We start from the raw sequence: 27,172 nt of genomic DNA on the forward strand, positions 1-27,172 counted from the left end.
ATATATTCAATGGATAAAAACTAAGCATGTGTTTGTAGACCATAAACTTCTATATAACTTTCATGTAACTTTAATTCAATCCTCCTGTGTTGGCTTTGTTGTCCAGTGTTTTACTTTGCCACAGCAGTATTTTTCCAATAGACCCCCAGCCTTGCGTTCTTGCCTTGATCTGTACTGTTTCTATGTTACTATCACTAAAAGCAATGCTCTGGGACATTTCCCTAGAATAAAGTAAGCATTCAGCGACCTACTCTGCTCCAGGCAGTACTACCTCTCTGTTATAACAATACTGTTTTACAACACAGATTCTCTTTCCCCTTGACTATCAGAAATGCTACTCAGAGCAGAGGAAGTGTTCTGTCAGTCCTCCACCTGATCAGAGAAGCACACGGAGATAAATAACATGGCGTGCAAATCTGCTCAGTCATAGCATCCAAGCAGCTGTGCTTCCTCACCCGGATACAGAGAAATCTTCCATGTGCCATACTTCTTCCACTTTTCTGGCTACTCACCCCACCCCTTCAGCTACGAATTTCACTTGTAATGCAACTACAGAGGAGGGTAAATGAAACACATCCCTCTGCTTCAGCTTTCTTGGCCTGACTAACTGGCTGAACCTGCTGCTGTCCCTTCCTCACCGCAGGCTGACAAGAAGAAACATGAAGAATTCCTTGTTCGCCTCAGAGAAGAAAAAGCTCAGAAGAATGGGAAGGCGAGTATGAAAGGGAGAAATCATGAAAAAAAAAAATTAAAACCCAAAAGGCCTAAACTGAAGTCAGGTGAAGAACATTCAAGAGAAAAGGAAATAAAAATAGAAAACAAACAGAAAAAAAGACAAAAAGGGAAGATATTAAAGAATGACAGTTGGTACGATGGGAGTAGAAGTGAGATAAGACAAAATGGTGTTGTAGAGGAAGTGGAGGAGAGACTAACATGGGAAAGATTAGAAGAAGCAGTCTTGAAGGAAGAGAGATATGAAAAGACATTAAGGATCATGTCGTGGTTTAACCCCAACCAACAACTAAGCACCACGCAGCTGCTCACTCACTGCCCCCCCCCACCCAGTGGGGTGGGGGAGAGGATCGGGAAAAGAAGTAAAACTCATGGGTTGAGATAAGAACGGTTTAATAGAACAGAAAAGAAGAAACTAATAATGATAATGATAACATTAATAAAATGTTATCATTACTGTTATCACAACAGTAATAATAAAAGGATTGGAATATACAAGTGATGCGCAGTGCAATTGCTCACCACCCACAGACCGACACCCAGTTAGTCCCCGCGTGGCGATCCCCCGCCCCCACTCCCCCAGTTTATACACTAGATGTGACGTCCCATGGTATGGAATACCCTGTTGGCCAGTTTGGGTCAGCTGCCCTGGCTGTGTCCTGTGCCAACTTCTTGTGCCCCTCCAGCTTTCTCGCTGGCTGGTGGTGAGAAGCTGAAAAATCCTTGACTATAGTCTAAACACTACTGAGCAACAACTGAAAACATCAGTGTTATCAACATTCTTCTCATACCTAGCTCAAAAACATAGCACCATACCAGCTACTAGAAAGACAATTAACTCCACCCCAGCTGAAACCAGGACAATCAGAAAAAAGGAAGCTACAATGTCATCTTATGAGCAAAGCTATTTCACCAGTCCTTTGGTATTCATCATGTAATGATCATGAGGCTATTAAAAGTTCTGAAGCATTTCCAGTAAGCAGCCGGTTCCTCAAACCCAGATGCTGTTGGAAGCCAGTGTTCTGACATGTGGATAAACCCATAATTTAGTGAAGGACCCCAGTGGATGGGCAGGCTAATACCAGCAAAGAGCAACTGTAAAAAAAGTAGCTATTTTTTATTCGGACCACCCTTCAGCCTTCAGGTTGAGAGGACACCAAAAGCGTGTTTTGTAAGATTTGTATTTTCTCTTCCTCATTCCTGATACCTCCAGTGCAGGGAAAGAAAAAAACAAATAGCTTTTACGATTGCTATTTGAAATATGAAGCAGGCATCTTATTTAAAGGCAACCAACCAGATAAGCTAGTTAACATGGCACAATAACAACCCAGTCTCCCAGTGTAGGCAACTGAAGGTAAAATATAATATTGTAATCCCAATTACTGAACTATGATGCCAACAAGCCTTGTTCAATAGAGGATTTTTGCTGACATTCAGCTGGTAAAGGGGAGTCAGGTAAAAAGTAGAATTACATGCAGAAGACCAAGTGACACCAAAATTTAGCTCACAGTATGAAGATTACCTATCCTGCACCAGGTGGGTGGTGATTATAACTTTATTCTATAACCTTGTGCATGGTTGATTATACTGCACTGCAGAGAGACAGAACAGTAATAACAGGACTGCAAATGACTGATTTTTTCCAAGCTGTTCCACACAGATATCAGCCAGCTTGAATGAAATGAAAAATAATGAAATTAAGGCAAATTATCAGTTCAGGCAAGATCTACTGCTATATGTTTGGCATGCTGTAATGTAATTAGTACTGATCAAACTATTAATTGTGGAAAATTATCAGTCACATTTTGCCCTTGTTTCTCTTACTGACTCTTCTGTGAACAGATCATGACTTTTATAGACTTCTTTCATTTTGATATTGGTTCTAATTGCTCAAAATCAGTACGTGAGAAAAAAAATAACCGACAGGCTTCTTTTGTACAGCTGATACCAAAGTTCAAGTATCCTGAAGTACTTGTATTCAGTTTACTAACAATAGTACAGTTGCTTACTTAGTTGCCTGATGTGATTTATGTTCCCTTACTTTTACAAAATGAGGAGGAGGAATGAAGGAAGTAATGGGAGTAATGAATTTCTATGGCCTGTAAGACAAAGAGGGTAGTAGGCAGGCCTAACAAATGGTAGGAAATCCCTAAATTTTCCAACCCGTCTATGCAAAGAAAAACAATTTATCTAATGTTATGAGAAGCCTGAAATTAGAACAGGCAAGCATTCCACCCCCTGCCATATAATGGCAGAATGTGCCTAGTAATCAATTAACATAAGTCTCCTGTAAGGTAGGAAAGTACCATAATCACCATCTGACTTTGTGTGAAGACACAAAGACTACATCCAAGCCTGAGGAACTAGGCTCCTGCATCCATGTTAGACCCCAGCCACATCTTTATGTGAGCATGTGACAATTCACTTCCACCCCAGGTGGAAGAAGGAGGGAAACTTGGGCACCTGTGTGCAGAGAGATCTTCAGTGCATGCCAGCCAAATCCGCAATCTGGATGGACCATAGCTGTGCATGCAGATAGACTATCAGTCTAGACACAGCTAAAGAGGTTTACCAGAACCCATAGCGGTTAACATACGTGTACCTGAAATAAGGGGTGTCATATCCAACTTCAACCTTCCAAGTAATGACAATTTTTCTTGTTCATCTCATCTCTTGCCAGAGAACCTGTGCTACCCTGTGTCACCCTCCATCAAAAAAAAACCAATCTAATTTTTGAGTAACATTCTTCCCTTAGTTTATATTCTGATGTTATTGCTTCTGCTGAAATGTAAATACTAATTAGAACAATTGCATTTAAGTTGATATAGCATGACAGCTTAAATTAATAACTTTAACCCCAAATCACTAAAGACAACTTTTCTCCACGAAGTCTAGCTTTTTTGCCTCATTCTGCAAAACAGCTATTCCCTTCACCCACTCCCACTACACTGCATGCATCATCTTTGTGTGACATGGAAGTAAGCATGCTTCAAGCCAACGGAGAAACTCTGGATTATTTTACTCAAGCCACTACTTAAAAGCATAGCAAAGGAATTAGTATACACAATAAACTACTATAAAACGAGGAGCAACTGATGATTGTTTGCCAGATCAGTTACCAGATGTTTTAACTGCTACTTGGTTTCCCGTTGGAGCCATCCCTTCACTCCTAATCAGATCTTCACTTGGGCTCCTAACTTGTGTGCATGCACCCTGTCTAGACATTCACTTAACATTTCCCTTTTGGACCGGTCCTCGTTACTCTCTGGCACAAAATAGCTCTGTTAAAGAATTTACGTGATAGCTAAATGTTCCAGCACTAAGCCTGGAGCACAAGTCTTATGAGGAGCGGCTGAGGGAACTGGGGTTGTTTAGTTGGAGAAAAGGAGGCTGAGGGGAGACTTTATCGCTCTCTACAACTACCTGAAAGGAGGTCGTAGTGAGGTGGGGGTCAGTCTCTTCTATCAAGTAACTAGTGATAGGATGAGAGGCAACGGCCTCAAGTTGCACCAGGGGAGGTTTAGATGGGGTATTAGAAAAAATTTCTTCACCAAAAGGGTTGTCAGGCATTGGAACAGGCTACCTAGGGAAGTGGTAGAGTCACCGTCCCTGGAGGTATTTAAAAGATGCATAGACGTGGCACTTCAGGACACGGTTTAGTGGGCATGGTGGTGTTGGGTTGATGGTTGGGCTCGATCATCTTAAAGGTCTTTTCCAACCTAAACGATTCTATGATTCTAAGATGGTACCACTTAGCTGCACAATTCCATCCTCTCATTGCAAAGACTGATGCCTGGGGTTGGGGGTTTCATTTGGAGAGCATGTTAGCAAAGGTGGGGTTTTTTTCCCCAACGCTTGCGATCTGCACACATGGTACTCCATGGTCCTAGGGACAGGAAACTTGTTTTATGTTGGGTTCTAACAAGGTGTCTGCTCCTTTACTGCTTCGTCGGATGTATTTTTTAAAACAACCACAGAGCGATAAAAAAAAAAACACACTTTACCGGACGAATTTAGGAACAGAAGGCAACCAGACGTGGCTGTAGGTGTTTGACTGGACTCCTGCAGGCGTGGCGGCGATTTCCCCCTCGGTCACCTGAGCCCTTTCACGCGTGACGCCCTCCTCCAATGTCACTGGTGCTCCTGCTACCACCGGCAGCCCGGGCCCGCTCTCCCCGGGCGCTCCCCGGGGCACGGTAGTGCCCCGGGGAGCGCCCGGGGCGAGCGGGCCCGGGGAGCCGGTGTCTCCCCGCCTCGGAGACGGCCCATCCCGGGGCGGGCCCTTCCCCCCGTCCCTCCCCTCCGCCCTCCCAGGCCTTCATAAGCCCGCGGAGTTTCCGCGTCCTGTGACTGCAGTCAGGTGGTGCGTGAGGGGGGTTGACCTTCCCTCCGTTCCCCTCAGCCTTTCCCCTCCCTCCCCTCACCGTCGTGGGCCGGCCCAGCGGGTGAGCCGGTTGGGGAAAAAGTTAGAGGGAAGTTGTCGGCTGGAGAAAAGCAAAAAAAAAAAAAAAAAAAAAGTTTTCTAGAGGCGGGAGAGCCGCGGCCCCGGCTGCCCGGCCTCCCCGCAGAGCTGCGCTCCCGGCGGAGGGTCGAGGATGGCCGGCGGGGAAGGAGCGGGCTCCGGCGTGGCCGAGTGCCGGGAGCATCTCTTCAAGGTGCTGGTGATCGGGGAGCTGGGAGTGGGTAAAACCAGTATTATCAAGAGGTACGTCCACCAGCTCTTTTCCCAGCACTACCGGGCCACCATCGGGGTGGATTTCGCGCTCAAAGTCATCAACTGGGACAGCAAGACCCTGGTGCGGCTGCAGCTCTGGGATATAGCAGGTAAGGGACGGGGGGTGGGCGTCTCTCTGCAGGGCGAGAGGAGAGCCCTGGGGGGCAGAGGCCTGTGAACCCGGCTGTCTGGGGTCCCGGGGCCCGGCCTCTGCGGAGGAAGGTGTATTTTGGTTGTGAAGTCTGGTGTCTTGTTTTTCCTCCTTCCCCTCGTTACCTGCAATCCCTCTTGCCTGCATTTGGGGCGTAAGTAGAGGGAGGTTTCTGCGGGAGTGAAATTTTTGGCTTTATAAGCTGTGTGTGCTCCCGTTAGCTGATGTTACAGGGCTCTTGGCTTGGCCCAGGGTCTTACAGCAGTCCTCAAAAAGCGGCTTTGCTCTGCCTGCTGGCTCCTGGAGGGTTCCTGCTCACACTGCTCCTCCTGACCTGCTTGCCGGGGCACTTGTGACCTCGGTTATGACTGTTGCTTGAATTCATTCATGGTTATGGCCCTGTAGCCCTTGTAGAGGAAATAAATGTCTTCTCCAAGTAGCTTATCTTTAGTAAGCACACCTTACAGGTTAAAGGTAACTCAAATAGCTCAAAATGTCCTCAAAGGAAGCATGCTCAAACTTTGTATGTTTGGAATCACCTGCTTAATTGAAAAGTAACTTGTGTCGCTGCAACGTGGAGTGAGGGAATGGGACTTGTGTTTAGTTCTGCATTCAAATCATGGGTTTGTGTATCAAAAAAGGTATTCTGAGCACACAGAAGCAAGAAAAGCCCTGTTCACTTGTCCAAACTACATGTCATTCCTTTCCGGTATAGAATTCAAAACTGTTCTTTAGCACCTCTGTTTTAAAGACCCCAATTGTATACCTACCATGGTTGTCTTTCTTTATGCTGTGGTGTTGAATGCCACAGAACAAACTCTGTTTTGCTGTGGTCTTGTAAGAAGTCTGTCCCCTCAACTCCTTAATGATCTCGAGTTGGTATTGCATTTCTAGTTTTGTGTGCAGCCCAGGTATTAACCTGCAGCTCTCTTCATCCCTCTCTACCACGTTCAGAATATCTCCTCGGATACAAAAAAATAGACTTTATTTCAAATGCTGGTGTTTAAGCTTATGCTACTGGAAGATACTGGGGTAACAGCTGGTAGTTACTGTTTCCATGAACTCTAGGCTTTAGCCAGTGGGAGCTCTGAAAAGAGGAAGCGTAGCATGTGGCTGCTGTAACCCTGTGACAGACCAGCTGTACATCACCTTCTGGTCTTTCTAAAGGTTATCTTAAAACGCTTCAAATATGACTCCTCAAACTAAAAAGCCTGCTTCATGCTGCTGTATGCTGAAACACACGATAGATCTTTCTGCTGCTGGCCTGTAAGGGCAAGCTAAGATATCTTCTAATTGCTGTTTTGGAGAGCAAGTAAAATCCTGGCAAGCTTTCTCTTTTGATGTGTCCCTTTTATGGATCAGTTTTAACTTTCTGTAAATCAATTAGCAGTATCAATACGAGCTGCTACAATGCTCTGGATATATTTCAGCAAGTCTGGGGTTCCAAAGATTGAAGCAGGGAGACTGTCAGGATCCTGGGTTTTGGCAGGCTGCCAGGCTTGTGTTTAACTTCTCAGCCCTTGGGTTTCTGGGACTGGGATAGGCTGTGTGCTTTGCCAAAGCAATCTGTTTCAACAGGCTAGGCAGAAACTTAGCTGTAACTTGTAACAAAGTTTGGACCAGAACCTATTTATGCTATGGGAAGTCCTATCAATACACCCATGCATTAATTTAAAGATCTAGAAAACAGTATCTTTCACTCTTGATTATTGCCTATAGTGTATCTTGGACACTGCTAGGTGAAGACTGACTTAAGAGCTGCTGATAAATCCCTGGAGGCTTGTGCTAATATTGCTGATAGATTGAAGAATCCAAATTTTTCCTGTTGCAGAAATATTTTTCCTATTTTATGTTGTGGTGTACTTTTGTATGAAACTCCTGACTAGTCTTTGCCTAGCAACAATGAAAAAGGGAAATGCAACTGTTCTGCAATTTGCACTCCAAACTCTTACGTCTAAGCTGGTAGCTTAGGCTATTCTGTTTCCAAGGGGCTGGGGGTCCTTCCCCAATCAAAAAACAAGACCAAGGAAAGAAGTAATCTTAGTGATTTTTTTTTTTTTAATTGGGCTGTGCTTAGTGAGTATGAGAGTAGCAGTTCAGATTCCTACAGAGCTTGACATCTCAGTTAAGCATTAACGATTAAAATAAAGGGGATTTTAGTATCCATAAGGGTTGTTTCATGGTCTTAAAACTGTTGAAGTCCTCGACCTGGGAATGTGTTCTGCAGCTGTCTACATCTATAATCATGAATGTTTCTAAATACCTGAGGATGTTAACAGGCTTATGTAGAAATTCCTAGTTAAGAGAACCAGGTTGAAGATGGCTTCTATATAGTCATAACACATATTCCCTAAAGCGCTTTGTTGAAGTGTGTAACAAAATATCTGAGCATGTGATAGTCATTCCCTTTTAACTCGTGAGCCCAACTGTCTTCTGGCTTTCAAAAGCTCATGTAGATAATTTTCTCTGCTGGTGTGTGCAGACAAACAGCTTTAGATCTCTTGAGTTCTAAATCTTATGCTAAGTAATGTTACATGTGACTTCCCTGCAAGCAATATGGTGCTGGCATTCTGAATTGATTTTTATGCATTTAAAAAGGCTTCTGAATTAAAGTCTAACCCTTAAGCATAGCAAGGCATGTTATTTTTCACTAGGTCAAAGCTTGTACTTAACAGTTCATCATGAAAAGCTTTCCTCAAAGAGCTGGGTGCTGCAATCTAAGGTTCTATTCCTAAATCAATGATAAGAACTAACCATGCAGTTCAATCATCAGCTAAAGATTATAATGCAGATACTGTGCTGGCTTCCGGTGTGATTGTAGCGAAAGTGATGAATGTTGTGCTGTGTATTGCAATGCAGCAGGTTCCTGAGTGACTTCAGTTTCTTATGCTAACTGAGGGGGTTTTTGTGATTAGAAAATTCTATCAAATAGAGCATGACAATGTTACACTGCTTATGCCTTTTTCTGGTGAAAATAGCCTTCTTGTTGTAAGGTACAAAGTAATGCAAATTCCTGCAGCGGAATCAGGGGGAAGGGGTGTGAAATTGTAAAGGGTGAAGAAGGGTACTGCTGTGCCTAGACTTGTGTATTCCAGAAATACTCAGGCATTCTAGTTTTTAGACACAGGTTGTAGCTGCTTGAATAATGGAGATGAAAAAGCTTGGGACTGAGACTGATCAGTTACTGTCAAATTACCTCGGTTGCAGCATGAGGTATTCTGAAGGAAACTGAACAGATTACATGCATGTTCCTACAGGAGCAAAGCTTCTAAACCTTAGCTGCCCTTAGGCATTACTCTTGTTTTTTATCTTGACATGTGGAGTTATGATAAATATCTCTTCCTGGATAAATTCTGAAAGCGTTGGAACTAGGTTAACCCCCTTGATCAAAGGACATAAATATTTGGTGAAATAAACAGGAGATAGGAGTGAGTCATTGTGGTAAAGAGATACAAAACAGAGGAATCTTAATCATAGGGAAGCGCTTTGAAAGTCTATTTCAATACACTGGAGATTCCTACTTGACAAGCATGCTGTTTTAGTGAGTATACTGCACTGACCACAACATAGTGTAGGAGGCGAATACAGCATATTGATGAAACTCAGTCAAATAGCATTGAAAGGACACTTGAAGGATTTTCTGTATCATAAAAACTTTTGATCTGATCTAATAAGACCAGCAACTGAGTAGTGTTAGCTGCTGCTTTATGATCACATTGACTATCACTGTCACTCATACCAGCCTGTATGAACATGCAACTTGCTGGAGGGCAGGGGTGGTAAAAGTCAAAGACGACCACTTGAGCTTGGCTTCTCCTGAAGAATGTCACTAATGACAACTAGCAGACAAATTTGTTTTTAAAGCTTTGACTGAGCAATTCTGCATTAACTTTGGTGTAGTAGCACCCTTCTTCCAGGACTTTATTAGAATTTATTTGGAAAAATATTAAAACTGAAGTAGTGCTTTAACTGGAAGAGTGTGGCTATAAAATTGGGCAAACAGAAGAGGAATGATTGTACTTCAGTATTGTAAACATGCTCTAAACAAGCTTTCATGAGTTGAATGGTAAGACTTGTAGAATGGAAATTTGTTACTAAACTCTTGTCTGTCTCCTTGAAAAGTTCTGGACTCTAACTTGTTAGAAGTATATACTGGTCCCCAAGAGAATGGAGAAATCAGATGAAGTATTTTGCTCAAATACTAGGCTGAGGAAGAGCTGGAATAACCCATCTTTTCTATGAAGACTAATGATTCTTAGGTATGTGAGTTGATGTTAAGCTTTTAACTTACTTAGGAAGTTAACTTGCTCTCATCTATAGGAAGCCATGAGAAATGGCAAAGTAAGTGCAGGAAACCATGGATGTGGGAGAAGGAGGAGGATATTATAAAACTTACTTCACAGCAGGGAAGAAAACTTAAACTGAAATGAGCACTTGCAAAGCAAGACAATGAGGACAAAATTCAAGCCTTCTTGCTTAGATAAGCAGGAGTGATGCTGCACTTGATAAGATTTTCTGTCCCAGTGGAATAAGATCTATCTCCTCTGGAAAGGTGGAGCGCTCAGTAGCTATGCACTTCTGTGGAACATAGCTTTGTACTGTTGTGTATTTTGGTGGCTGAGTTTCAAAGGCACTCAGGCTGTTCCAGTATGTGAGATAGCATTTTTCCATGTGAAAAACCTTATAGTTTCAAGCAGCTGTATATTTCAGTTTTTCCTCAGTCTGTGTGTGTGCTACTGACAGAAGATTGCTAAGTTACTTCTATGTGCCAGGTCATTAACTTGTTTCTTGCATTGTGGACTGATTTTATTTTTTTTTAAATAAGGTCTAAAGCAAGCCTTGAGCGATGTTAATACATCCCTGAAAGTCTATAGGGGGCAACCAGAAAATTTCCTCCATTTCTTGTACATACATACATAGCTCTGCCATAGGGGTATGTACTTCAATTGCTTTTTCAGAGGAGTCCCTTCTAAGTATGAAGAGCTTGGAGGTAGTAGTCTTTAAAGGTGGTCAAGGTATTCTTGTAACAACTTGTCCTTACCCACAACACATTGTGAAGCTCAGTGTAGGGATTAAAATGGCAACTCCTGCAAAGAAACCATTAAAAAAATTGCTTAGCTGTGTGCCTAGTGCAAGTGAGCATAGGGTGGAGGCAAGACAATTCAGGCATAAGCTGCCCTCAACTGTGGTTTTTTCCCTCACTGTTTATAAAGATACTTAATGAGTGAAAAATGTGCACATAAATAACTGCATCAGAAATAGATGCAGAACTTGGACCTCAGAGATTTTTCAGAAACTGACGAGTTATTTCCTAGTTTATATGGTGATGAAGGTTCCAGCACCAGCTGCCTTCATGTGGAGATGGGAGCACTGTTGTTTTGCTAACAGCTGAGGCAGGTCAGAAAACTCCCAGTCAGGGTTGGAGAATCTTTTATGTGATTAAGTCTCCAGACTGATGAAAAAGATTTGGAAGACCTGTGACCAATTTCTGAATGCTTCCTGCTCACACATTTAAGTATAAATCTTATGTGAGAAAAATTACTTAAGCATGATGTTGGCTGGAAACATGCAAGGCTAGCAGATAAAGTCTGAGGAGGGGAAAGTAGAAGGTGTGTTCATGTTGAAAGGTTTTGAACACTGTCTTAGAAGCAGTAGAGCCAAGAAACTTAACTGAAGGTGTACTGTATGTTTCCTTCTAGTAACCACCCCTCTGTGGGAAATCTTGTGTGGGTGTCCTTTCTTGTGACTCTTCTGCAATAGCTGAATTAGTTATGAGCTTTCAGTTGAGAATGACTTGCTGTGCTTGGAGCTCTACAGCTAAGTATCCAAATGTTAAACTTGTTTCTCTATGGTATGTTTCCAGCCTTCAGATGTCGCTGAATACAAGCTCTGGATGTCAACATGCTTGCTTTCTTGGAGTTCTTCTGTTTAAGTACTTTTTTCTGAAATGCTATCAAGCAAGGTATGGTTATTGGTCTTGCTGATGAAGTAATTTCCTTGTCTTACCCGTGGGGTACTGAATCAGTCATATTGGTGAAGGTTCTTGTGCTTAGTACTGTATTACATAGCAACTCAAAGTACTGTATATGTTATCTGGAACTAAACTTCTTAAAGCCTGTGTGCTCATGGAATTCTGTAAGCATATGGGAAATGTTACTGTCTTGAAGTTGGTGTTGTAAGGCGGTTCAGTATGGTAATTTTGATTATGCAAGACGGGACTGTTCAGTTAATTTTCAGTTAAATGGTAGAATTGAGACAGATGTTCTTTGAGTGTCTTGGAAATAAGCTTAGAATTTCACCATAGGCTTTTCTAGGTGCCTTGCAAGAAATGGGGTTAAAGATGTGATCTTAGAAGACCACCTGATCTACTACAGGCTTAAAAGAAAGTTTGCTGTATTGATCTCGCTGGTACTCTTAGTTTCTGTCAACAATGGAAATGTACTTAGTGCTTGAGCTTCTAATCACTATGGAATAGATGGAGCTTCAGCCTTATTTTCAAATAGATATGGTTCATATCATATATAGCAGTTGCTCAGAAGCTTTATGCTTTCTACAAGATCACAATGAAAATGCTTCCCTAGTGCTCTGATACAGAGAATAAAGGATGGATGGATGGGTATCCATCAAATGGGCAGGGGGGAAGCTACCTTGAATGGAAATGGTACCTAAGTTCTTATGTGCAGTACAGCAGACAGGAGGAAAACCAGTATGTATCACACATCATAACTAATTTTTGAGTCAGATTATAAAACAAACTAGAAATCATTAACTTACATTGATCATAAACTTTGAGGCAACTATTGGCTAAATTCTTGCCCTTCGTGTAATACTGATTCAAGTAGTCAGAAATTAAGCTGGTTTTACAAGTCAAGTGCATTACCCTTCGGAGGTGAATGGGTGGAGACAATATTAAATATATAGTTTTCTCTTAATGTATGGAGTTTACATGAATGTAAATCAACATCTATCAATTTTCCTTGCATCAGTGTTGCAGCTCCAGGGTCTTGGTGTCTTCACCTTATTTATGTCTCCACTTTGCCTCTTACCAGTTTGGTTTGCTTCATATGCACACTAGGACAGGGTGTCATTGAAGTATCTGTACACAAGTACAATTTGAGTTAGCAAGTGTTGGGAAGGGGTTGTCCTCAGCTGATTACCTGTCTCGTGAAATGCAGGAAAGAAAATAATCTAAGCTACCTGGTTCCAAAAAAGGCTCCATGCTGTATAAAATAAGATTCTTCCCTTCAGTAATGAGCAAGGCCACTGGGATTCAGTCTCACAGCTGTGGGAAATACCTTCCTTGAGCTCTGGTGGTAACCATTGCCTTGCTTTTGCAGTCTGTTGTAAGCTGTTCCCTCCAAATACTCACTTCAGAGGTTCTGAAGTGTGATATGCCATGTCAGAAGGAAGTGATTTGCAGTGAGGGAATTTATTTATGCTTTCCTATGCTTTCATAGGTCTTGTGAAATTCTTCCAAGTGTTAAAGCTAGCATGACCACCAGTAAGCAGTGACTACAAAGCACAATGTGCTTCTCAAGCTACCTGTGGTAGCATGTTAGATGTTCAGAGTTCTCCTCTGGCTATGGAGACACAGAACAAAGGTAGATGGGTTGGTAAGATTATGCTTTGAAAAATGATGGGATTTCAGGTGTTTATAGAGCTTAACTCTGTCTAGAGAAAGCATAGCAAATTTTCAGAAGCACTGACTTCTAGATTAGCAGCAAATGAAACCCAATATTCCTTATTGTATGGATTTTAGCAGCTTTTCAAATAATAGATTAAAAAGCAGCCTCCTGAGTGTCACCGCAAACAGCTTATGGGAACTTGTTCTTTAAATGATCCCAAGCTAGAGTGCTAGGTAGAGAAAAGTGGCAGCTATTTGGTACAAAATTCCAATCACACACAATGTGTCATGACACATTGACTATTTTAGAGATTAACATTTTTTCAGTCTCGTGATAAAGTTGTTCTTGAGACAAACTGACTTTAGACTTGTTCTCCTGTGTGCTGTGAACTGCTGTAGTACCACGCAGCATCGCTTTTAAGTACACAGTACAGTTCTGGCTGCATGACAGCACACCAAAGGAGATGGATTAGAGGGTGTCAGGCATGAAATAGCTTAACTCTTGCTTGTTAGTCTCTTGGATGACTTGTTTAGGTAAGTCTAGTTAAAGAAATGTAGGAAGTTCCAATTCATTGCACTAATTGGACTATGCCAACTTTTTCTGAATACCAACGCAAGGAGAGTTTTTCCATGTGTGCTGCATTTGACAGCTAGTTAGAAATCATTTAGCTTGGTTGAACTCTACTTTTCTGGGGATGGAAATCTAGTGCTTAGTCAGGGACTTCCTCTCTTGTTAGTTTGCAGTTTACCAAAGATGCAAGCAAAACAAGTGAAACTTTGTTATACAAACATGACTGTCATACTTTTACACACATTCGATGCGGGACGAAGCCAGTTGAACAGTAAGTGCAGGGTATTGCCTCTAAACTTCTTAAAGACAAGACAGTAAGCTGTTAAAGTCAGTTTGGACAATCTTAAATCGTTAGATTAGCCCAAGGCTACAGGCAGCAGTGAAAAGTTTATCAGTCTTGCTGTGAAATTCCCTGTGAGAGCTGTGCGATTGTTTGAGGAAGGCTTTCTATCTTTGTGAAGGAGAATGGTGTGCTTTTTCCATCTCTTAGGATGATAGATGTGGTCAGCATTCCTGATGGAAATTAGGTGTTTAACTTCTGAGCACTTGCACCTCAGCGCTCTTGTTGTTTTACTGGTAGTAAACAGGACTGTCCTGCTTGAGAATAAAGTGTAATGACAGTGAACAGTGAATGGAAAGATTAGTCACTGATTTTTGAAAATTCAGGTAGCTAACAAATTGTTAGGTTAGAAACTGGCTGTGTTGTGCCATGAAACTTTAGAGAAAACTACCTCCTACTAATTCAGAATGAAATAGTGACTTTAAGAACATGTGAAAACAGTGTTATGATCTAAACAATCAAACTACTGTTGCACTGGAATTTATATTCTTCAGTGACTTTTCAATTACTTCAGAGTCTCTCATACATACTCTATATATAGTATACTGTGGATGTCAGGTCTCTGACACTGTCTCATTCAGCGGAACTGCTTTAACTGCACCTTGCAACTTTCTAACGTAGACATAACCAGAGGACCAAATGTTACCTCTTATGGTAATGTGGGAGTCAGCTGAACAGACATTAACTGGCTGGTTACCTTTTCCCCTGAAGACCATTCTTCTGAAGGGTTTGGGACAATTCCTGTTGGGAAGAGGTTCATCCAGTGGTCAGTTAACTTTCCCATTGCACCTTTAGTAAGAAAGGACACTAGCAATTCACCAAAAAGCCTCTGAGGCTGCTTTTGTCTGTTAGAAACTATAAGAGCTGCAGTCAGGGAAACTGTTTCTAGTACTGCCTAATACAGGAAGATATAATATTCTTGTAGTTCTTGCTTTTTAACCTCTTGGTGTTTGCCACCAGAACCACAAATACAAAATATTACTTCCACAGTGCTGGAAAGTAAAAGTCAGGCTAGATGTGCCTTTAACACTTACAGGTTTCTAATATCTGCTGGAGCTGCTAGTATAGTTCAACACCTCTGTGGTTTAGACACGTGGCAACTTTGCACTAATAGCTTAAATGGGTAGGAGTGAGGAGTTGGAGACCCATCTAGTATTGACAGTCTCAGAGTCTGTCTGCTCTCAATCTACAGCTGCTACCCATGTGAAAAAGCAGGTAGACACACTTGAGCATGTCCTGTAATATTGATAGTGGTTTGGTTAACCTACTTCTTGCTGAATAACAGATTCATTCTAATTGGGTAAGACAGTTCTGGGACAAGCTGTGCTGGTTTGGGGAGAGGGGGGAATGCTGTCAACAGTGGTAGTTTGCCAGTAACATATTGATATATCTGGCTAAAAAGGAGCCTCAGTCAGCTCACACCTGACCCTGGTAGTGCTAAAATGTATGTTGGATGTCTGGAGAACTGGGAGATGCATCCTCAGGGCAGTTCTGGATATTTGCTGTATTGTGCCAAACATCCAGCTGTAGGACCAACAGGCATACAGAGTGTAGTTTGTTCTTGCCTGTGGCTCTTAAAAGACTTAGGTGAGTTTTGAAAGCAACAGTGGCTCTAACTCAATGAGAGGATTGGGCTGCATGCCCAGCCATTTTGGATGGTGCTTTAGCTTAAATCTACCACACGAATGGCATAACTTTACTGAGAGTTGGAATTGTAAATAAGGACCTGCCACTTAGATGTTCCTTGATGTTGGTATGTGAAAGTCTGACCCTAGAAATTCAGGGAGTTGCTTTACAAAAGATTTTTCTCTAACACAACTGGAGCAGGGAGGAGAGTGTTCATTAGGTTAGGCCTTCCCTTGGCAGAAGGAAGACTGGAAAAAAGGGATTTCACTTACTGTTGAATTGTGGGGTCTTTTTTCCTGTCTAGGTTGAATAAAAACTCAAATGTCTCATGGTCCTGGAAGTTGTCTGAAATGGCTAACTTGCGGCGTTTGGCACTGAAGCCTAAATAGTGGCACTGTGCTTGCACACTGTGTGGCCGATAAGGTCAGAGCAGTTGATAGCAAGAACCTAAGAGCTGTGGTGTTAGCAGTCAAATTGGAGTTAATCTGAATGTCACTAATGACCCTTCTTGAATTTTGGCATGACTAATTGACTATTAGTGGTCATGGTAGTAGTTGATCTGAGAACCCTGCTCACAATGGAAGGAGTATGTTCAAGTATTCCCAGACTAAAACTGATTTATTACAATCATTCACTATAGCTTAATAAGCATCCTGTGAGTTCACTGCAGTGCATAGTACCTGTTGACAGAAAAGCAGAATAACTGAAACACACTCGCAGGATGCTACTTCTATGCATTTTGAACTGACTTAATTTGATTCACTAGGTCTGTTAATAATTTTCTTCACTACTGCAGTATTGCTGGATAGTTTTTCTGGCTTGGTTTTGTAGATTAAACTTTTCCTGTGTGGTATATTACTTCTTTCTGTTGAACTTAAACTGCCTTTTAAACTAACTGAACTCTGAGTTTCAGCATTCCAAAGGACGATGTTGGCAAGAGCTGCTTGGCTTTATTCATAAACTGAAGACTTTTTGCTGTTTATCATCAGACTCCTGACAACTCTGTATTATTGGGTCCAGGAAAAAACTTCAAAACTTCATTGCAATGGTCTTCCACTTAGTAGCAAACAACTTTGGAATAAAACTTTTCGGCTAGTTGTGCATTGACTTTTGGGTGACTGCAGTCTAGACTATACATCTATAGTTTAAGATTATTTGATGTGGAACTGCCAAACTTATTAAAATCAAGTTTTGAGCTCTGGCCACCCATTAAACTGATTAACCTGTCAAAGATGACTTGAACTAACATTACTTCAATGAAAGAAACTATTTGTTCCATCATTCTTCCAGCTGTCAGGCTTTTAGAACCATTGGTCATCTTTCTCTTCCTCATTAATGACACAGTTTTGGGAGGATGCCAGAACCATTAGTCTCATCTGAAAGAGAAGAACTCTGAAGAACTTCGTTCAGTTCTCCATCATTATTTCTGATGAGATGTTAAGGGTTTAAATGCAACTAACACAGATCTGGTTTCTGGGTTCTGTGGATTCAGGTAAGACTAAGCTTAGATTTTTACAAGGTAGGGAACTCATGCTATACAGTTGGTATTGACAGAAGTAAACCAAAATTTGCCTTCACAGCAAAAAAAGTATAGCTGGGGAATCTTCTTCTAGATGGGCCATTTTACTCTCCTTGAGTAAGTTCTTGTTCATATAAACTACATATTAAGCATATTAAGGCTTCTAGGTATGACAAGTATTCTGGGAGAAGGAACCCTGACAAAATTAGTATCATGCATATCCAGCAGTCATTTGTACATTTAACTTGCTTTTTCTAGCCTCAATTCCCATTGCATAGGAGGAGTTAAGAGCAGAAATAATGGTAGGAGTGTAGGATATCTCCTGCTAACTAAAAGCAAGAACTACCACAATGATGATTCACACTGCTGTGATAAACAGGACTGTTGTTTATTCCCAGGAATAAACACTGGGAAAGATTGCTGCAGAAGCTCTTTAAAATGTACTTCAAGGCAAGGTTGGCACTGGCTGAATCTTACAATGATAACTTATCTTTTGCAGTAAAGGACAAAGATAAAGCTTCTAATGTCAGCCCTGGCTGTAATATTTTTCATGTAGTTTTTAGCTTACAGTTTACCCCTCTTATAATGTAAACTGGGAAGCAAGAATAGCTCTCAATCTCTGATATAGTTTTAAACTAAACTTAATTCCTGTGATGCTGCTGTAGGGAACTGTTATTAGTTCCTGATGCATGACATTATGCAAGTATTTCACTGAATGTTGTTGCAATTACTGGAAAATATGGTGACAATATGTGCCGAGTCATTTAGAAGTGAAAACTTTGTGGTGAGAGAATGCAGAACTTTGCATTGCATGCAGCCACTTCCATACCCCCAGACAAAACCTCTGATCCCCATGACTGTACTGTAGCTTTGCTCCTCATCTACACCTGAATCCCTAAAACATGGAGAAAGTATAACTTTGTGGTACCATCAGGCTTATGTCAAGGCACTAGACCTACCAGAATGATTAATCCTATGATGTCCTTTCCATACTGCTGTAGTAAGCAAGTAGATATCTTCCTGTCTTCTTCCTTCCATGGTTATACACACTGGAGATTTTAAGTCTAGTTTCATCTGATCACTTCTAGCCTTTTTCCCCTCTGGGTGTATGATCCACTTTCTGCACTGCTCAACACTGTTCTCGCACATGGTGAAATGACTACAGCAAAAATTCTGTTGGACATAGTAAAGGGAATGATAAATCCCTGGCTGAACTAAGCATGGCAAAAATTGAGTAATTTTGTTTTAATAACAAAGAATGATGTTCAGACTCCAGACTTTGGAGGAGTAGTGTGTTGTACAGTTTGCTTTTTCTGTACGAGTTGTTTTGCAAGCAGAAAAGCACTTGTAAAAGCTTTGCCTGAAAGTCCTGTTAAATTTTCAAAATGCTGTCTAGAATGTTCTGTATCCCCTACAAGAAGCTCAGCATGTGCATTGTCAGTAATAACAAGATTATAAAGAAAATCTACTCACTTTATACTGAATTCTCTTCCTGCCTCATGCCATATACCTTTTACCACAACAAAACTCTTATGTCTTATGCGAGCCATGTGTTATTGCTTCTGTCATCTTTCTATGGAATAAAAAGAATATATCCATCCTCATTAGGCCTCCAGACAGGATGGAAGAGCAGTTGTAAACTAGTACGCAGGTCAGGTTTATTGTCAGTGAATGTGAATTCTAGAGGTGAAAGCAGCTCTGTAATAAACTGTTTTGGAGTTTGGGCTACTTTAGAAAAGGGCAACACTCGTACTGGAATGTATTTGGCCTATTAAAAGGCATTGATCTCTAATACTACAGTGGTGTCGAGCTTGTGAGCTCCAAATCCTCCTTATGCAAAGCCTAAATCTAAAAAGTAAAAGCTTTTATGCTGATATGCATATCAGTTGTCTGCTTTCACCCAAACTTAAATTACAGAAGAATATGTATTAATGTTTTTCCAAATCTAAAACTTATACTAGAAGAGAAAAATTTCAACTTCTATCAATAAAGCCAGCTAGAAATAATACTTAAAGGATTGTTCTGGACAGCTGAAGCCCATGTTTTCTAAATGACTGCTGTAGAGTACAAGATAAAGTACAGTTCAGTGCAGGTTACATTCCTACCAGAACTGCTGTCTTCTCACACAATGAGAAAAGCTACCGTACAAAGCTAACCTTCTGCATTATTCCAGAGCTCCTGAATCTGCCACTTAGCACAGCCCCTCTTGCAGTGGCCTTTCTCCTGGTTAGGACCCCATGAGGGGATTCAGCTAGTCTGCTGCTCCGCTGCAAGACTCTTATTGCCTTTCTGGTATCACATATCTGGCAGGAGGCTGAGTGGTGTTAATGCTTCATATAGGCTGGGGGATACTGGGGCACGAGAAGTCACTAGTGTCAAGGAATGAACTGCCAGGCAATCTTGGTTGATTACCAGTCAATGCAGCTCTCCAGCTCATTGTATATAAAGGCATTGGGCCAGGTGGGTGGGGAAGACTGGCTATGGTAAGATGATGGAAATTCTTTTGGAAATGGAATTGATAAACTTATCTGAGTGATGATCAGACTTTCTGGCCAAGGCTAGTCCCCTTGTTATTTCTTTAAGAAAAACCATTTGGTGGTGTTTAGGACTCTTCAAGTTTGATTATGATATGAAGTTTGGAACTTTGTTTCTTTTCTTTGGAAGCTATATGTGATGCTGTACTAATTCAATCTTTCATACACCTTAAATGCACTGTGTTGTCCAGATTTCAGCAAGGGTTATTGCTCTAGGAGGCTAATGTGGCCTGCTTGCTAACTGTTCTTTATCTTTAAAGCTTTTTTTGGATGGCAGGGCAGTAGACAGGAAGGGATTCAGTCAATGGCAATGTCCTTCACTGTAGTAACTGATCACAGCCATGTTTACTTACAGCATGCACAGCTATCTGAGAAATGGTAACTGCCTGATAACCTTTTCTGCAATTCCCAAATAACTTAGTTTTCATGCATAGTGATTTTGCTGTCTTTGCTCCTTGCTGGTAACAGTCTAGCAACCCTTTCTGCAACTAATCAATGCAACTTAATTTTCTTCTGTAAACATCCACCAAGTTTTTGGAAAAACTTACAGCCTTAATTAAAGAAAGACTGAAATCCCCACAGATCTCCAGCAACTGAATAGGGAGGACTAGTGGGACTGTTCCCCTTGCTGCTTCAGATTCATGTACAGTCTCATATAAATACCAGCAAGTGGAGTTCATTTCTAGAATATTTTGGGGCCAAACTGAAGAAATCTTTCTGTAAAAGACTGAGATTGGTGCAGAGCACTGTAGATGTTGAGATTACACTGTTTGTTTTGTGGGCCCGTCCTATGGTGTGAAGGGATATACTGCCTGAATCGGACACAAGACTCAGTGCTTTAGCACAGTCGGAGGTGTTCCCATGTCGCAGGAATCAATGGTGAGACTGATGGCTAAACAAATGGGGAAGCTGAGAAGGAGCTCCTCATAGCTTGTGTGGTGCCATATGCAGTGACTGGCTCAATGTAACTAAATTTGACCCTGTGCAACTCCCTTTAAAAAACAAAATCCCCACAATCTAAATGTGAAGCTTCTTTAGATGTGACACAATTGGTCTGCAGAATTAGCAAAAGCCTTCTGGCCAAATTCTTTCCTAATGGTATTTGATTCATGAAAACAGTGGGCACATGGTAGAACAATTTGTAGTAAGGCTATACCAAAAACAGCTTTTGGGTATAAGAATCCAGCCTGGAAAGGCCTAGGGGGACAATGTGAATCTCTTGTATACAAAAGTTCTGTATACACTGTTTAGGAGACTTGTATCAGCGATGTGTCTCTCCCAGTGACGTCGTCACTGAGATGCAGGCTTGGCGCCTGGCTTGTTGGCCTTGGAATCCATGGCATAAATGCTGCTTTCAAAACTTGAGCTTTGAATATGGAGGGAAGAGCTTTCCTCTTGCATGCTCCTTGTTCTCACACAGGGGATGATGAGCTGGTAGTGAAGAAATTCATGCGTAACTTCCACTCCTCAGAATATGCTGGTTAGTGATGCTGTTTTATGCGATATCATAGTTTAACATTGAACAGCCAGAAGTAGCTTTGTAGAGCTTTATAGTTCTCTGGAACTTCACTGTAGCTGCTGCTGCTTTTAGGCAATTCTAACAACTCCTTAGTCAACCTTTTTTGATCAGGATGTTTATAGGGAATGAGCTAATTGGTACACTGAAGTACTGACATTAAAATGAGGCAAGTGAGCTAGAAAAACATGCTGTTGAACAGGATCCCTTGCCAAGTTCCTTCACCTAATGAATTTCTGGCTCTTTCTGAGATGACAATACCCAGTTCTTGTAACTGTTTGGCCTTGCTAATCAAAGGTGGACTTGAATGTTTATAAACAGAGGACAACTATGTTTCCAATTAAAATTCTTACTTTCTCTATCTATTCTAAAACAGCATATGCACTAAATGCTAAAAGCTGAAGTAATGATACACTATAAAATTAAATTATAAAGTGCAGGGACTACTTTCCCAATGAAGACTTCTGAACAAAGCAGAAAGCTATTTTAGCAGCCTGAACTTCCCAAGCAACATGCTACCACTTGACACAGCTATGCGTACTTGAGTACCAACACAGCATGGTAGTCTGACCTTCGAAACGGAAGAATAACTGAACTGGCACTGTAATTCACATTTTGAGTATACTGACTACTGTACTTAAGAAAACACTTTTCTAGTTTACTTGCTGACCATTGGTTTTCATCTGGATTTCTGTTGTGAATAATTGTACTTTAATTATTCTGATAATCTTGTTTCAAATACTGGGATTGCTGTAGAACTCCTAGTTGGAAATTATTCCAGAGAAGGTCTTAGACTTAAAAGATGAAGTCAAAGATAACAGGCTTAGCTAGAACTGTTAAACTAGCTCATTTTGAGCTTGTCCACAAGGAAAAAATCTATAATATAGGTGACTTGTTCAGAAGATGCTTTGAAGGCTGTTAGCCTCGGAGCTTGTAGAAACCTTTGTTGCTTACCCTTCAGAAAAATACTCTGAGTTTGCTTAAGTCTTTAGCTGAAGTAACTAGATTTATATCTAAATCTTGCAGAAGTTTTTTGATGAAAGAATGATTTGCGTATAGCTGTGCTGGTAGTGGTTTTAGGCATTACTTCTCAAAGAACACTACTCAACAAATAAGTTTAAAAAAAACAAATTCAAAGTGGTAGTTGAGATTGCAAACTGATTTTAGCATCTGACTTGTTGTGTATAATAGCCATTATGGCTATTACAATGAGCTTACATAGGATAGAAGAGGCAATGTTGTATGAACTAGGTGACTAGACCTGAATGCCAAACTCGTATGTACTACCCTGGTACAGAAATCCATCTACATTGACTACAGTTCATGCTTAAATATAAATATTCTCCATCGCTGTCTTTTCTTTCAGGCCAGGAGCGCTTTGGAAATATGACCAGAGTATACTACAAAGAGGCAGTTGGTGCTTTTGTGGTCTTCGATGTCACAAGAGGCTCCACTTTTGAGGCTGTTTCAAAATGGAAGCATGATTTGGACAGTAAAGTACTACTTCCCAATGGCAGCCCCATCCCTGCTGTTCTTCTTGCAAACAAGTGTGACCAGAAGAAAGATGGCAGCCAGAATCCCTCTCAAATGGACCAGTTCTGCAGAGAGGGTGGCTTTGTTGGATGGTTTGAAACATCTGCCAAGGTGAGCATAAAGAAACATGTTTTAACTCTTCTAAGTATTGGCAGAAATATGGATGAATATAGCCATGTGGGGAATAAAATTATCCAGTATAAGAAGTGACAGTAAAGTCTCCAACGTTCAGCAAAAGTTGGAAGTGATGTGCAGGCTACTTCACTCCTGAGGAAGACCTGCAGCATATTTGGTTTAGATTAGAACTCCATCTTAAATTCAGAGACCCTTAAAACTAACTGGAAACTTCAATTAACTGAGTTTAAGTTGTTTTTCATATTGCATGCATCAGGATCAGAGTAATTCTTCAGATGTTAATACTACTAAATGCTGATCAAACTATTCAAAAGAATCAAGTAATCTTTAGGTGCAGGTTTTTAAATTGCAGCCTCTGTCTTCACTGTTGCATGTAGGAAGTTGCAAGACTCTACAAGTGAACAAGCTATTTCCTCACTTGTTATTACCTACCCAGATGGTAACATTGTCACTAAAGCACTTTTCTATTTTATCAGGCAGTTTCAAGACTGAACTGGAGAAAACCAAATTGTTCTGTATAGTAACTTAAGCTAAGATAGACAGCTGCTTTATTCAAACAGCTCTGAGTAACTTCATATATTGTACACTTTTAGTGTAGAGGCTTGGTCAATGTGCAGATAAGCTTTCAGTAGCTTAGTTGGCAGTGAAATCCAACAGTTCCTTAAAACTCGACTGATCCTTAAAATGAAAGGTTCCTCTAGATAAAGACAATGTGGCCAGATTACTGGTCTGGCTAATAACTCCTTTATATGGTAAGCTAAACCTCAAGGTCCCTCTTTTCCCTTGGCTTGTGTACTTCCTTTAACTGCTGCTGATGAACTGGCACAAAATGATGCTTAGACAGCTCTTTTAAAGAAAAAAGTTTAAGACAAATATAAGAAATAAAGTAACAAGCCTCTTTCTGATAAATTTAAAAGAAGGGTACGCAGTGACAGGAATTGGTTAAATTAGCTAATAATTCATTTTCATTTGAATAAATAATTCCCAAACCCACTCATCTGTTCCTAAAAAATCACGTTTTAAGGCTCTTTATACTCAAAAAGTATACCAAGATTCTCCTTTGCGTTGTCTTCCCTGAAGCTTCACCTGCCCATAACACTGCTATGTATAAACTTCAACATGGGTTAAAAATAAATGCATGTAACATTGGAACAAAACCTAACACGGGAGGGTAGTGACAGCTTGCATTTTAGGTGGCATTAAGACATGACAATGTAAAACATGGTTCTTGGTCTCTTGGCAGAGAAAAGTCCAGACAATATTAGTCCTAGTTCAGTTATGAATTGACTTGCTTAGGACTCTGAAGAGGTGTAGTTTAAATAGCTTAGCAAAAATTCAGGACAGCTTTCTTGTTTCTTAAGCATACCAGATCAGTTTATGGTTTTAAGTCCTGCCCACTTAAATATCCTGATAATCTGCTTTTGCCTTTCTGCTGGAACTGATACTTGAATCTTCAGTCTAGTCATCAGTAATATAGGTCCCACTCCCTGTGGGTTAGGGAGAACATTAAAGGCAGAAGAACTGCAGAGAGTATAAACATTCATAGAAAAATCTTATGAACATCCTCACATTAAACTGAGGAGAATCCTCCTCTGCTCTGGGCAGGCAAAAGTGCCTATTTGCAAACTGCCAAAAGCAGTTTATGGCTGACAACCACAAGCTTGTAAAGTGCAGTAGTGATGGGTCAGATGTTCTCATGATCTAACCTTGCTCTTGTAGAGTTTAGGTCTACAATTATGAAGACAGAAGAGTATACTGGGTTGGTACTTCCTTTGGAACCAAAGATGAGCAATTCCAAACGTGGCAGCCCTGTGGTGAGCTATGAGGTGGACCAGCCAGGTCAAAGCTGTGGCCAAAGGCCCCTTTGCACTGGCCAGCTTGGTCCATCAGTAACTGAGATACCTAGAGACGTATTTCATCACCTTCTTTAGAGTGTATGTGAAGGTACTTTTCAAACCATGCACAAGAAACTGTAGAGTGGCTAGATGAGGCACCCTGATTTAGCTGGGGTTTTGAGGCTGTTAGAAAAGGTCCTTTTACATAAATAAGTGCAGCAGCAGAAGAAAAAGGCCCCAAAAGGTAGAAGACTACTATGAACAGTGTAGTTGCCTATTATCTTTCCTGATGCAGAAAAGACACCAACTGCCTATGAGATTAGACTTGAAGTATCCTGTTTGTAATATGGGTGAATAACTTTGTCTCAAAACTTTCTGGTAACTTTTTTTGAAAAAAGCAAAAAAAGACTGTAGAAGAATTTTTGTATTTGGCCAGCTTCTAATGGGAATGTGGGACTGTTTCCAAAAATAACTGACTTCTTTGCTTTCAACATTTTTAGGACAACATCAACATAGATGAAGCTGCTCGATTCTTGGTGGAAAACATCCTTGCCAACTACAAAACCTTTCCTAATGAAGAGAATGATGTGGGGAAACCAAAACTGGACCTAGACCCATTGAAAGCAGAGAGTAAATCACAGTGCTGCTAATGCTACCACTGTTCAGTAAATGTGATGGGATGAGCAGCAAGACTGTTCCTTAAATCAAACTGCTGCTATGGTGCTGCATTGTGACAATCCATATGGGGTGTCTGGTATTATCTGAATAGGTGATTCTTGTGGGTGTTTACATATTCTTGTTTAGCATGAAACTGAGTATCTTGTGGGTTATCCTTCCACTTGCTTGAGTGGCTGCATCTAAGTCTGATTAGTGTCTTCTTGAGAACATAAGGTAGTGTTTACACTCCTAAAAAGGAACAAAGACAACATTCAGTGTCTAGTTTGCTTCTAGGGCATATGCTGCATTCCAAACAGGACTCACTCGTCATGGTTTTAGCTGAACAGACACTTGCACCTTTAAAGTAAACTTTTCCTTTGTCACCAGTACTGTCCCACTTTAGCCTTCTCACCTACACACTTGTCCCTATTTATTATCCCCCACCATGAGGATCTAGTTCTCCTGGATCAAGACATCCCAGAAATCTTGAAGGGGCCAATGACAGATGGAAGGTATCTTTCTCAGTGTGCTCACTAGGACTGAGTGAAGTAGATGGCTTTTACCACTGAGTAAGAACAAGATGGGTGAAAGATTGTACTTAACAGGGGAAAGGCATGGTTATAGAATTACTAACAAAAATGCATCCCTAGCCATTTAAGGCAGAATATTTTCAGCTAATACTTTACATATGAAACACATTAATGAATACAGTTTTACTGCTGGCACATAGCTATGGTAACCTCACCCATATGCACATCCACAAATAAACATCCAGTAACTTTTTCATGAACTAACACTGAAAACTTTACCAAGAGTTCAAAAAGTAAATATCTTACTATCCTGTGATAATGAACTTCCTTCTTTTTCCTTCTGTCTTGAGATGGTTGTGAATACCATGAGGAAGGAGAGAGGTCTTGAAGGAAATAGCTTAACTGGTTCTTGCTAGCCTATCAAAAAACCCCCAAAACCCAAGCTCTAGCTTTTTCAGTTTTAGAACAGTGCTGCACTCTTCTGACTTGGAACTGGTGAACTGGCTTACCAGTTTGTAACTCTATATACTGAGATGCTTATGTTTCCTTGTTATACATATTTTTGGCAGCAAGTGAAGATCAAAAGGATTAGAGAGATTTCACCATTCTTGAATATGTTCTGGAACTCTGGGTCTGCTTGGCTGAAAGGCTTTGAAGCTCCCCTTTATTTTAAGGGTTTCTTCTGTCCTGGTACCTCATTGCTACTGACTTCAGAAGTCTTATCTTGCTTGGTCTGATGGTGCTGATGTTTACTTAAACATTAGCATGAAGTATGTGCCAGATTGGATATACTTTAATCTGTATTGAGATTTCCTAGGCTGTCTTTTTTTCTAAAGAGTAACATACTTTTTAAGAGACAAATAAATATATTTGGGCATCTTATGTATGTTGTTGGTGTATGCTTTTGAGAACATGAATCTTCACATCGTGTCCCAGTCTATACACAAATGCTTTCACTGACATTTGAAAACAACTTTATCTCCTAGTAGCTGCTATGTTAAAGGCTTATTTTAAATTACTACAGTAAGGCTTAGCATAAGCTAAAACTGGATTTAACTAGCTTAGGATCATAAGATAATTCAGATGAAAGGGTTCTTAGGAAGTCTTCTAAGCCAACATCCTTCTCCAAGTAAGGTCATACTGGGGTGCTTAGGC

At 40.8% G+C, this 27,172-nt stretch overlaps 1 protein-coding gene across 1 annotated transcript; it reads left to right on the top strand.

Moving 5' to 3' along the window:
• Window positions 1-5,280: 5,280 nt before the first annotated feature.
• Window positions 5,281-26,885, top strand: RAB32 (RAB32, member RAS oncogene family). The gene is made up of 3 exons (XM_010584511.1): window positions 5,281-5,556; window positions 22,694-22,971; window positions 25,331-26,885. Exons 1-3 carry the CDS (start codon window positions 5,328-5,330, stop codon window positions 25,478-25,480), a joined length of 657 nt encoding a protein of 218 aa, XP_010582813.1. The 5' UTR covers window positions 5,281-5,327; the 3' UTR covers window positions 25,481-26,885.
• The last annotated feature ends 287 nt before the right edge of the window (window positions 26,886-27,172 follow it).

This window comes from Haliaeetus leucocephalus, unplaced genomic scaffold, assembly GCF_000737465.1.
Source record: "Haliaeetus leucocephalus isolate CR32 unplaced genomic scaffold, Haliaeetus_leucocephalus-4.0 Scaffold992, whole genome shotgun sequence".
Taxonomy (NCBI): domain Eukaryota; kingdom Metazoa; phylum Chordata; class Aves; order Accipitriformes; family Accipitridae; genus Haliaeetus; species Haliaeetus leucocephalus.

Bases quoted from the DNA above. Each gene is read 5' to 3' on its own strand.
- RAB32 (XM_010584511.1), top strand. From the start codon at position 5,328: ATGGCCGGCGGGGAAGGAGCGGGCTCCGGCGTGGCCGAGTGCCGGGAG. The intron at 5,557-22,693 runs GTAAGGGACGGG...CTTTTCTTTCAG, and splicing joins GCAGCTCTGGGATATAGCAG to GCCAGGAGCGCTTTGGAAAT. The intron at 22,972-25,330 runs GTGAGCATAAAG...CAACATTTTTAG, and splicing joins GGTTTGAAACATCTGCCAAG to GACAACATCAACATAGATGA.